The following is a 12479-nucleotide window of genomic DNA, read 5'->3' as shown; positions in this document are numbered from 1 at the left end:
GATGCCCGTGATCTTCGGGCTCTTAGACGGCACTGCATCACATACAGGAATGCTACTGTAATGGAAATCACAACATGGGCTCAGGAATACTTCCAGAAAACATTGTCGGTGAACACAATCCACCGTGCCATTCGCCGTTGCCAGCTAAAACACTAGAGGTCAAAAAAGAAACCATATCTAAACATGATCCAGAAGCGCAGGCGTTTTCTCTGGGCCAAGGCTCATTTAAAATGGACTGTGGCAAAGTGGAAAACTGTTCTGTGGTCAGACGAATCAAAATTTGAAGTTCTTTTTGGAAAACTCCGGACTAACGAGGACAAGGACAACCCAACCCCCACAGCAGGAGACTCCTAGGCGGATCTGCAGTCGCCAAACCCGCGTGACTGTCACATTCGTTTTCGCGCTGCCCAGAGGATCAGCTCCGCCTCTGGGTGGCGCCGTAAAACAATCGGCGAATCCTGAGCAGACCCATGTCAGATCTGCGGACGCGCACGCGCCTTTACTGTAGCGGTTGTATCAATTTGCGGGTCCCAAACGGACACGCCGTGGAGGTAAGGTTTTAACGGCCACGGCGGGTCCGTGATCCACCTTCGTTGCGGATCCTTCACTGCGTGCAAGTAGACGCCGATAGGGGTCAGTTCGCGGATGCGTTCCGGAAGCCACGATACCCAAGTTCTTTTTATAAGTTCTTTTGCTGTGAGGGAATTTGTTATCAGCGCTCAGTTCAGAAGACTGCATCTCTGATGGTATGGGGTTGCGTGAGTGCGTGTGGCATGGGCAGCTTACACATCTGGAAAGGCACCATCAATGCTGAAACGTATATCCAAGTTCTAGAACAACATATGCTCCCATCCAGACATTGTCTCTTTCAGGGAAAACCCTGCATTTTCCAACATGACAATGCCAGATCACATACTGCATCAATTACAACATCATGGCTGCGTAGAAGAAGGATCTGGGTACTGAAATGGCCAGCCTGCAGTCCAGATCTTTCACCCATAGAAAACATTTGGTGCATCATAAAGAGGAAGATGCGACAAAGAAGACCCAAGACAGTTGAGCAACTAGAAGCCTGTATTAGACAAGAATGTGACAACATTCCTATTCCTAAACTTGAGCAACTTGTCTCCTCAGTCCCCAGATGCTTGCAGACTGTTATAAAAAGAAGAGGGGATGCCACACAGTGGTAAACATGGCCTTGTCCCAACTTTTTTGAGAGGTGTTGATGCCATGAAATTTAAAATCAACTTATTTTTCAGTTTAAAATCAACTTATTTTTCAGTTTAAACATTTGATATGTCATCTATGTTGTATTCTGAATAAAATATTGAAATTTGAAACTTCCACATCATTGCATTCTGTTTTTATTCACAGTTTGTACAGTGTCCCAACTTTTTTGGAATCGGGTTTGTACATCATACACCCACTATATTGCTAAATCTACTATTTTTGATATCAACAGAAAAATACACCAGGATAACCTGGCTTTTCTTGAGACTCCCCTGCTTCAGATTCAGCCTGCTGGCACGTTGACTTGATTGGTTACTAGGTAGCTTGTGACACAAGAAACACCAGCAATTTCAAACCGTCTTTAGATCATTGTAGTTTTAAAGAGAAAATACTCAGCAATGGTGTTGAATTGCACATGGTTTGTCTTAAAGCAAATTAAAAACACCACAGAGACAAACAAACAACATTAAAAACTTGATTTTCACCACATGGGGACTTTAATAGCTTTTCATTAAACTCACGAACCCCAGTCTGAGATACACTGACGTGATATATTTAATGCACTTCAATGCACTTGTTAATCATAAAATGTTTTATTTTTTCGCATTGTATTTTTACATCAATATGGCACAAGATTATCCTATTCAAATTAATGTGATAAAGGAGTCAGAAGTAATCAAAAAGTAATCTAAAAGTAGTCAGATTATATAACATTCAATGTGCAGTGTAATAGATTACATTACTAATTTGATTAATTTGATGCTGCCATTGTAGTCATACTGACTGTATTTGTGCCACATCAATGTCAATCTGTTTTCTATGAATATTTCTGCCTGTCTATATAATGTGTTGATTGTGGTCCCAACATGTTACACATCTTGCACAGCGAATCAGAATGAAGGTCATGATCCCTTTAAGTTTCTCTGACAACTGATTCAACCTCTAAACCTCTAAAAAATGACCACATTTATTGTTCTGTATATTATTTGAATTATTTTTTTTTACAACATTCCTTACAACAAAACATATATATCTTTAATTACTACTAATGTTTCTTGGTTCATCAGCCTTATCCGAAAAATTATCTGTAGTTCATTTAGAGTTTAATAACGCCTCTGAACGGTTTACTGACTGAATGAGTCAGATTCAGTACTGTTAATTCTTTGTACTCATTAAACAGAACCATTTCATAAGACTCATTTGTTTATGAAATGGACACCGCGGCTCATGCTGTTACTGATATAGAGATGCACACAAAGTTGTCCCGGTTGTAATGTAATTTTTTAATTGAATTTAGTTACATTTGCGACCATTTTAGTTGCAAGCTAGAACGCTATTTTGAACAATTTCACCAGGTGTTAGTTGCTCGTCACATGTCCACTGTCACACCATCTACACTACTGTTCAAAAGTTCGGTCGGTAAGTCTCTTATGCACACCAAAGTTACATTTATTTGATCAAAAATACAGTAAAACAGTAACATTGTGAAATATTACTATATATATATATATATATATATATATATATATATATATATATATATATATATATATATATATATATATATATATATATAAAATATATATTTTTCTACTTGAATATATTTTAAAATGTAATTTATTCTTGTGACCGCACAGCTGAATTTTCAGCATCATTACTCCAGTCTTCAGTGTGACATGATTCTTCAGAAATCATTGTAATATGCTGATTTGCTGCTCAAGAAACATTTCTTATTATTATCTACGGTGAAAGCATTCGCGCATTGACTCTTTGTGATTGAAATGATCATTCTGTTTGAACACAATCTCAAGTAGGTAAAAGGGTTGTAAACACCTGAGTTGAATAATTCAGTGCTTGGTCAGAGAACAAAAAAATACTTGTGATTCCAGACAGGTATGATCGGCATGTTTGTTCATTCTGCTGACATGACTGAGGTATGAGACATCTATGTAATTTCATGTGAGAGGGCGAGTAAGATCTATTCTGTTAGGAGGCTACTTTTTCATATGAAAAGTCACTTATCTAAACCAACTGGTTATATCCGGCTTAAAATGACTTTAAAGGACATAATTTGTACTGCATATCTTTATTTGTAGATGGTGCCTGCTTCATTTGAGATCAAGAAGTAAAATGTGAGCCATTCGCTGACAGATTACAGGAAATTAGTAAATCATCTGCCACATTCTCTCTCTCTCTCTCTCTCTCAAAAACAAAAAAACAAAACAGGTCATGATGACAACAATTTCTGATAATTCAAGTGCAGTTTCACCTCTTATTTCCTCGATTATATGAGGCCTGATGAAGAGCAGAGGTGGGAGTATTACATATCTTATCAGCTTGTACTAACCAGACCTCTCCTGGATAGCTCACATTCTTAAGCATCCATCACCTAAGAAACTACAAACTTAAATAGTGATGTTGTTTTAGAAACTAATACTCAGTGGATGAGTATAATGGACCCATTCACCTGTTTAAACAGTAAACCCCAGGTATACCACCCGAGTCTCTGTATTTTGAAGCCCCCATCACCTCCACCTCTGTCCTTCTGCGACGCGTAATACGTGTCTTCCTGTGGTGATATACGATTACAGTGAGTCATTTTAGAAAGGACAACTAACTCTAAACTGCTTCTTGAGTTTCTGCTTCTCATGCGAAACGTCACTCCACAGACCTCAAGCCTCAGCAGGAACTTATCTAACAAACATCTGGTTTGACAGGTTAAATACTTTAAGTATGAGTACATGTATGAACCAGAGGAGATAACTTTACCTACTTGGTCAGGTGTCAGAAAGATATTTTAAAAATTCTCCAGGCATTTAATGTCCCCAAGAATAATCAAATGTAAAAGAGTTCAAAAATGTTGTCTGAAGACTGTCCAAAACACCCCCTTTTCAAATACTTCACAGGTCAGCTGAGCCACCAATACACATGTACTCAAACTTAATTTCTATGCTATATTCCAGGAAATTGTTGGGTCTAGACCAAATGCAGAGTAGATCAAAGTACTGACCGTTGCGATGAGCAACCAGGATTATCATCTCCCTCCACATTCCGGCATTCTTCTGCTTTCCATCATCATCTGAGCTGGAGAGAGGCCCGTGGAGAGGGTGTGCGGAGCAGAGACTGGACACACAACAAGGAAAACATAAGAAAGGGAAGATTTAATTAAGACCAGTGGCTGAAACAGACTAAAGGGAAAAAGACTGGGGGATCTAGTGAGCAAATGTCACATTTTTGTATGCAGATGACTTTGTGTTAAACGTTTATTTTTAGAAACTTTATGTGTGCAAAGTTCTCTCATTTCTAGTATTATCTAAACCTTAAGGTGTACTCTTCTTGGAAATATGAGGGGAAATCGAATTATATCTGTTCTGGTATAAAATCAACAGCGGTTTTCAACCAGGGGGTCAGGACCTATAGGGGGCCTCAGCAGACTTCCAACGGGACAGCAGGATGGCTACCAATTATTTAAATGAATGCTATAATTAATACAATTAATATTAATTTTATTAATAATAAATTAAAATGATTTTGGGAAAACTTTTTTTCTATTAACTTTTGTTTCTGTTTTGTTTTCCCATTTCTGTTTCTGCTATCATAATGTCAATGTCTTTATTATATATATATATAAGAGAGAGAGAGAGAGAGAGAGAGAGAGAGAGAGAGATACAGAAGATACAGTGGTACTTGCATCAAAGTTGTCCTAAAACCTCCTTCTTAGTACAATTTTGATGAACTTTTTTCTACTGTATACATGTATGTATACACACACACACATATATATATATATACAGCTATGGAAAAATTAAGAGACCACTCCAAGTTCAGAAATCAATGTTAAGTGGTCTCTTATTTTTTTTCCATAGCTGTATATGTGTGTGTATATATATATATATATATATGAAGATTCAGATGCAAAAGCCTCTAAATGCCATATGACATTTTCTTATAAAATGAGCCCTTTATATTAAGCTTGTATGTTTATGTTCAGTTACTTCACTTTAATGGCAATGAAAAGGACCTATTTATGAAATTACTGAACCTAAAAATATGAGCTTGATAAAAATGCTCATTTTAGAAGTAAAGTTCAGATGGCACTTAGAGGCTTTTGCATCTGAAGTCTTCATATATATATATATATATATATATATATATATATATATATATATATATATATACATACATATTCAGATTAAAAACAAGCAGCTTTGACATTATTATATAATAATATAAGGAAATATCTTACTTCATATGGGGAGCCTTTGAAAATTATGCTGGACAACAGGGGGCAAGTTGTCACAGTGTCAAATTTTGTATTTTTGCTATTTGTTCCATGTTTTCTAATTATTTTACTTAATTTAAAGCTTATTATAAGTCAAGTTCATTTAAAGCTTATTATAAGTTAAGTCAGGTTTCATTGTGACAGCTTACCCCATAAAGTGGGACAACATGCCCCATAACTGAATCATGATTTTACAAAAGGTGTTTAATATTTCTTATATGTGCTAATATAGAAGTTGACTCAAAAAATCTTCCCTGTGACGACTAGCCCCAGTCTCCCCTAAGGTTCATGATTTCCAATGCAATGGAAAGACACCATGCATCTGGCAAGAAATCACAAAACTGATATTTTTAAACCTGAGGATCTGGAGAATGGCAATTTTGCTGAGCCTTCTCTTATCGGTCACGACGTCATTTAATGTTGTTTATTATTATCTTTTAACACTATGAGTTCACTGAGTCATGAGGAATTTTTATATCACACCCTGAGGGGTCAAGTCAAAGGAACAGTAGGCTTACATGTGACAATTACGCACGGCCACGCCTTCTAACGGCGGTCCGCTTGACGTCAGTGTTATTGAAAGCCGCAAGCTCCGCCCACCCCCGGGCGAACCGCTCTAACAAATCAGACCGTGCCTGTGAAGCAGTACTGCGGATCGCGACTGTCAGTTCACTCATGCTGCGCACACGATCTCTGGCTGCTGACTCCAGTATCTAGGGGCACTCTAGTGCGATACTGCCCGTGGGAATATACATACCGCAAACATGTCACGGCATCACAGGACGCCGTTGAAAAACGAGGAGAGTGTGGTGGAGGTGAAGAGCAAAGTAAGTGCATCCCATAAATGTTGCATTAGGCTGCGTTTGACAGCGTGCGTATGTAAACACTGCTGTTTACGCAGCCCTCCACGGGGTAATTGGAGGGTTTTCAATCCGGCGCATCAGGGTAGGGGTTTGTGTACTAATCCATCCATAGAGAGAAACGCTGATGGTGCTGTATGTGTCAGACTACGAGGCGCGAGACGAGCGCGTTTGGCTGGGATCATTATGACAGCAGGTCTCTGTTCGGTTCGTGTGATGTGATATGCGGTTCTGGTGCAGTGTGAAGGACCCTACTAATATACAGACGTGCGCAATGAGGCCCTGTTGATTGATTATGCATGTTACACACCAATAACGAAGAACCGAATCCCGCAGTCCAAGAAGAATCAGGTCGTAATGATGCATTTGAGAGGCAAATTAGCAGAGCTGTGTACTACATAAACTCGATAAGACGCTTGTTCAGGGTATTAACCCAAGATAAATTCGCCTGTTTTTCTTCAAATCAAATAAGCAGGTATTAATAAGCAATAAAACAATTTGTTTGTTTGGAATTCAGCTGGCACGAGGCCACAGGTAATCATAACCTTGCTGATGTTGAGTGCTACAGCACGATATTGCTCTCTAAATATTTAAATATCTAACGTTTCAGACAATTATTAACCAGTTAATTTGTGTATTTCTTCTCTGCTGGTGAAAATTGTTCCTAATAAAGAAGCCAAAACATCAAGCTTCGAGTGTCGCCAAGCAACACACACTAAAAGCCGGACTGGATCGATGTTTATGAGCGGAGCGGAGCGTCAAAGCGTTCTGTCAAATCTGCCGGCTCCAGATCAAATTCGGATTTTTCATTTCGTGATACATCCGTGAACCGTGCAATGATAAATATCACTAATCTTTAGGGCTGCCTCATAATAGTCGACCAAATGCTAGTCGATGAGAAGAGGCTTGGTTCAGTTGGTTGAACAAATATTAATTGGTCGGGGGAAAAAAACCTAGATAAATGTGAACAATTATTAGGGTGAAAAATTAGCGGGGGAAAGATTTTTAGTTGATTTTGCTTATTTTAAATCATTTAAATGGTTAGTTCACCCCAAATTAAAAATTCTGTCATTACTCACCCTCATGTCGTTCCACACCCGTTCGGAACACAAATTAGTAGGGCTGTGTAAAAAATACCAATTTCTCGATTTTAATCGATTCTCATTTTTACAAACCGATATCGATTCTTAAATCCCAAGAATCTGTTTTCAGTTGATGAATGAACAGAATAGCGCACCTCTGATCCAATAAATCGCAATAATCTTTGTGCTTTGTTACTTTTGATATGAAGCAAAGTCTCAGATTTCAAATGACGTCTATCTTATAATGAGATTCAAAACATAAAAACTGTTTTGGGGCTGTTTAATGTGGCGTGACAGATCGCTTTAGCGTCTCTCAGTTAAAGAGAAGGGGCAGCACGAGCGCATGTGAACATCCTCTCCTCCGCTTTCATACCAGTTACAGCCTGAAATAAACATCTGAAGGTATGTTAAAAGATACTACTGTATCAACTTACTGAAATCCGTATCATGTCTTGTGTAATCGCTTAATCAGTGTTTCAACCTCGGAAAAACATCAATAAAACAGCTTGTAAACAATGTAAACACATTTACCTCAAAAAAACATATTCAGTGACCATAAACTCATTAGTCAGCTAGAAAAGTGTGCTCTAGAAAGCAGCATTCTGATAAATATAGCTATGCACTGTTTTACATTATAATTTTTTAATGTTCTTCAATATTTAATGCATGTTTGAATAAATCAGTCATGACAGCCACGATTTAAATGTTTATATTTCAAAAAAACGAATTGGAGTAGAAATATGATTATGTAATTCTAAACTTTATTTATAATAAAATCATCATTGAGTGTAATTTAAAGGTGCCCTAGAACCAGTTTTAACAAGATGTAATATAAGTCTAAGGTGTCCCCTGAATGTGTCTGTGAAGTTTCAGCTCAAAATACCCCATAGATTTGTTTTTATTAATTTTTTTAACTGCCTATTTTGACCCATAATTATATATGCACCGATTCAGTGCGCAGCCCCTTTAAATCTCGCACTCCCCCTCCCCCGAGCTCTCGACTGCCTTAACCAGCATAAATAAAGTTCACACAGCTAATATAACCCTCAAAATGGATCTTTACAAAGTGTTTGTCATTCATGCTGCATGCATACATCCATTCCTGTGAGTATAGTATTTATTTGGATGTTTACATTTGATTCTGAATGAGTTTGAGGCTGTGCTCCGTGGCTAATGGCTAATGCTACACTGTTGGAGAGATTTATAAAGAATGAAGTTGTTTATGAATTATACAGACTGCAAGTGTTTAATAATGAAAATAATGACGGCTCTTGTCTCCGTGAATACAGTAAGAAACGATGGTAACTTTAACCACATTTAACAGTACATTAGCAACATGCTAACGAAACATTTAGAAAGACAGTTTACAAATATCACTAAAAATACCATGTAATCATGGATCATGTCAGTTATTATCGCTCCATCTGCCATTTTTTGCTATTGTTCTTGCTTGCTTACCTAGTCTGATGATTCAGCTGTGCACATCCAGACGTTAATACTGACTGCCCTTGTCGAATGCCTTGAACATGGGCTGGTATGCAAATATTGGGGGCGTACATATTAATGATCTCGACTGTTACATAACAGTCGGTGTTATGTTGAGATTCGCCTGTTCTTCGGAGGTCTTTTAAACAAATGAGATTTATATAAGGAGGAGGAAACAATGGAGTTTGAGACTCACTGTATGTCATTTCCATGTACTGAACTCTTGTTATTTAACTATGCCGAGGTGAATTAAATGTTTCATTCGATGGCACCTTTAAGTGTTTGTATATAAATAAGTTAATTTAACCTTCACTATTATTGTAGTAGTACCAAATGACTCCCATGTGTAGTTTACAGCATTAGTTGAGAGATTTTTTTCCTCTAGAAAATTTGCCATGTACTGTAACTGAAATATTACATCCAAAATAATCGATATCAAATCGAATGGAATCGTAATCGAATCGAAAGCACGTGAATAGGAATCGAAGCAAATCGTGAAAATTGTCAATACCCAGCCCTACAAATTAGGATATTTTTTGATGAAAAAAAGTCCATAGACAGCAATATAATCAACACTTTCAAGGTCTATAGAGGTATTAAAGACATCATAAAACCATCGATTTGACTACAGTGGTTCAACCTTAATTTGATTAAGCAACAAGAATACTTTTTGTGCTCAAACGAAACAAAAATAACAACTTTAATAACAATATCTTCTCTTCTGTGTCACTCTCATACGTAGTTTACGTCCAGCACTTCCAGGTTCTACGTCAGAATGCCGACTCATTATTGGCCGGCTCCTGCGTCAGCATCACACACATGACGTGCTGCTCATGTGATCAGCTTTGGCCAATACTGAGCCGGCATTCAGACGTAAACACTGAAGCCTTCACTGCTTACTGCGTCACCTGCGTATGGATAATGACAGGGAAGAGAAGAGATTGTTGAATAAAGTCGTTATTTTCATTTTGTTTTTGTGCACAAAAAGTATTCTTGTCGCTCCATACAATTAAGTTTTAACCACTATAGTCACATTGACTGTTTTAACAAATTCTTTAGTACCTTTCTGTGTTGATTATATTGCTGTCTATGAACGAGTCATATACCTCTCGGATTTCATCAAAAATATCCTAATTTGTGTTCTGAAGATGAACAAAGTTTACGAAACCCTTTGGAAGTTTACCGAGGCCCCCTAGTGGGCCCTGGCCCCTAGTTGAGACCCACTGTTTTAGAAGACCAGCTGTTGTTTAATAGTAATTCTCAATTAAAATGTCATTATGATAAACAATGTCTGTTGATATCTCAGGCCATACAGATGTGTAAACAAGCCTCATTTATGGGAGGAAACCATCTTTAGTAGATTACATCTGATGGTGCATGAATGAATATCAACAGGCAACATGAACTACTCTTGTTTTGATATTTAAAATATTTCATGTATTTTATTACTTACCTCATGGCCTCTTATTATTACTAAAGACAAAGACCACTTATTGTTGGCCTCTGGTGTATTGGAGTTGTTTGTTGTCAGTGTGCCCAGTATACTTATTGGAAAACCTCGACCACAATCTGCCAAACAGAGTAGGATATGTTTTATTATCCCTCCATCCTTAAGAAATGTTAGGCGGGCAGTGCATAGATGTGTGTGAAAGATGAGAATAGTAAACAGAGGGGCCGTCTAGTAGGATTCCTGGCCTGGATGTAATATAGTGTGTTTTTTATTATTATTATTTTTGTTTTAACTGGCTAATTTAATCACTTGAATCCTCCTGCATGAGGTTTTGGTTTTCATAACGGGCAGCGCAATGTGTTTGGTGACACTCTTTTCTTCCTGAGAGGAAATTGGTAAGAATTGTTTTCTTTTCTACTTTTCCAGCTCTTAATGTGATCCTGTCTCATATTATCTATCACTTACTCATAGCAAAGGCATTTTTAGTGAATATTGAGGTTTGTGTTGAACAATTCATAGTGATGTCTTTTTTTCCAAGAGGCCCTTTATTTTTACATTGGTAAAGTATGACAGGTATGGCCTTTTTATCTGTATTGCTATGGTTACTGTGGTGATCCCACATAACAGCTCAAATGAATGATTTTTTCTGACCTCAATTTGTTGAAAAATAAGATTATTATAGAATAATAGCTAAAATGTCATTTTGGTACAAAGGCAATTATTTCAAAGGAGTTAATGCTTGTTATAAAGGGGGAGGTGATGGAAATGTTTTCAAGTGGGATGATGAATATATTCAAATATGTTACGCAACGTGTGAGGGAAAAGTAAAAATCATTTTATTGCCAATTGGGAGATAAATATTTTACTTCTGTAATCAGAACATATATTTCTGAGGATATTCAACAAGGAAAAAAGTAAGACCTGATTTTATCCATCATGAACTGATTGGACTGTGAAAGTAGTAATTTGACAACTTCAACACAATGGTATAAAAAAAGAGAAAAGATTAAACAAATTTCAGTCCCTGATCACATCTAAAAGAATTCTGTGCATTTCTATATAGTCAAATTTAACACACCCACTGCCTGTAAGAAACAATGTCCTTCATTCTTATCTACCACAGAAAAAAGCCTTTGGTTTTATTGTTGTGAATGGGAACATGGCATCTTAAAGAACACACCCTCTGACCTACTGAATGACTCCTTATTCAAATGAGCTACAATATGACCTTGCGTGTTTTGGACTGGCATTCTCCATCTCCATATGAAAGTTATTCTCAGTGGATATAGGAGAAAATCTTTGGCCCAGATGCAATTCCTCCTCATAAACTGAGCAATCTGACAGATTTTGTCCAATATGTTCAGCTGAGCTCTTGAGATGAATTCCCCATCCACTCAGAGTGTGTGTGGTCTGGAGAAGCTCAGCTTTTTAATGCCATTGTTCTCATCTTTCTCTTTATCTGTAGCACTTGATTAGATTGACCCTCCCTTTGTTCCTCACTGCTCTTTTTTTTACCTTAATGGCTTCCTCAGAGCTGCAAGTGCACATCAAACAACTCTGCAGCTGCAGGAGGAAGTAAAATTGGTACCAAGAACTGACACTGAAAGTGTCTGCAGGCCCAAGTTACTCGGTGCATCCGAAATCATGTACTGTCTGAATAGGTACTACATTTGAATTCAAACTTAATTTGCGACTGTTAATAAAGTATGTTCTATGAATGTGGGTAGTATGAATGTAATCCGGACATACTACATCCGCCATGTTGTTACTGTCACATGACCTACCAGCGTCAGTTATGTCGCTTCGCCTCCATTCATAAATCCTCTACCGTGGCCTCATGGGATAGTAAAATGTCCATTGAATGCGTAATTCGGTATCTCACCGGAAGTAGTAGGTCATTCGGGGACTTTTCGCCTATTTTTTTTTTTTTTTCGAATACTATGAATTCAGACATACTTCTCTGTTGTCATACTGTCTAAGTGGCCATTTACACTAAACCATTTTCAACTAAATCTTTGTATGGATTTTTGGCTATTCATTTAAATGACAATGGCGTCCTGAAAATGCAAACTTTTGAAAAAGGGGTTGAA

General features: G+C 37.5%; 1 protein-coding gene across 1 annotated transcript in view; it reads left to right on the top strand.

The window, feature by feature from the left end:
- Positions 1-6143: 6143 nt before the first annotated feature.
- pard6a (par-6 family cell polarity regulator alpha) overlaps positions 6144-12479 on the top strand; it is a 35004-nt gene continuing 28668 nt past the window's right edge. Inside the window, exon 1 of the mRNA XM_067390396.1 lies at positions 6144-6339. Coding sequence (XP_067246497.1) covers positions 6277-6339 — 63 coding nt within the window. The 5' untranslated portion in view covers positions 6144-6276. The remainder of the gene's footprint in view (positions 6340-12479) is intronic.

This window comes from Chanodichthys erythropterus, chromosome 7, assembly GCF_024489055.1.
Source record: "Chanodichthys erythropterus isolate Z2021 chromosome 7, ASM2448905v1, whole genome shotgun sequence".
In the NCBI taxonomy this organism is placed as follows: domain Eukaryota; kingdom Metazoa; phylum Chordata; class Actinopteri; order Cypriniformes; family Xenocyprididae; genus Chanodichthys; species Chanodichthys erythropterus.
The sequence above is the reverse complement of the archived record's forward strand: the minus strand, read 5'-3'. Positions and strand labels throughout refer to the sequence as shown.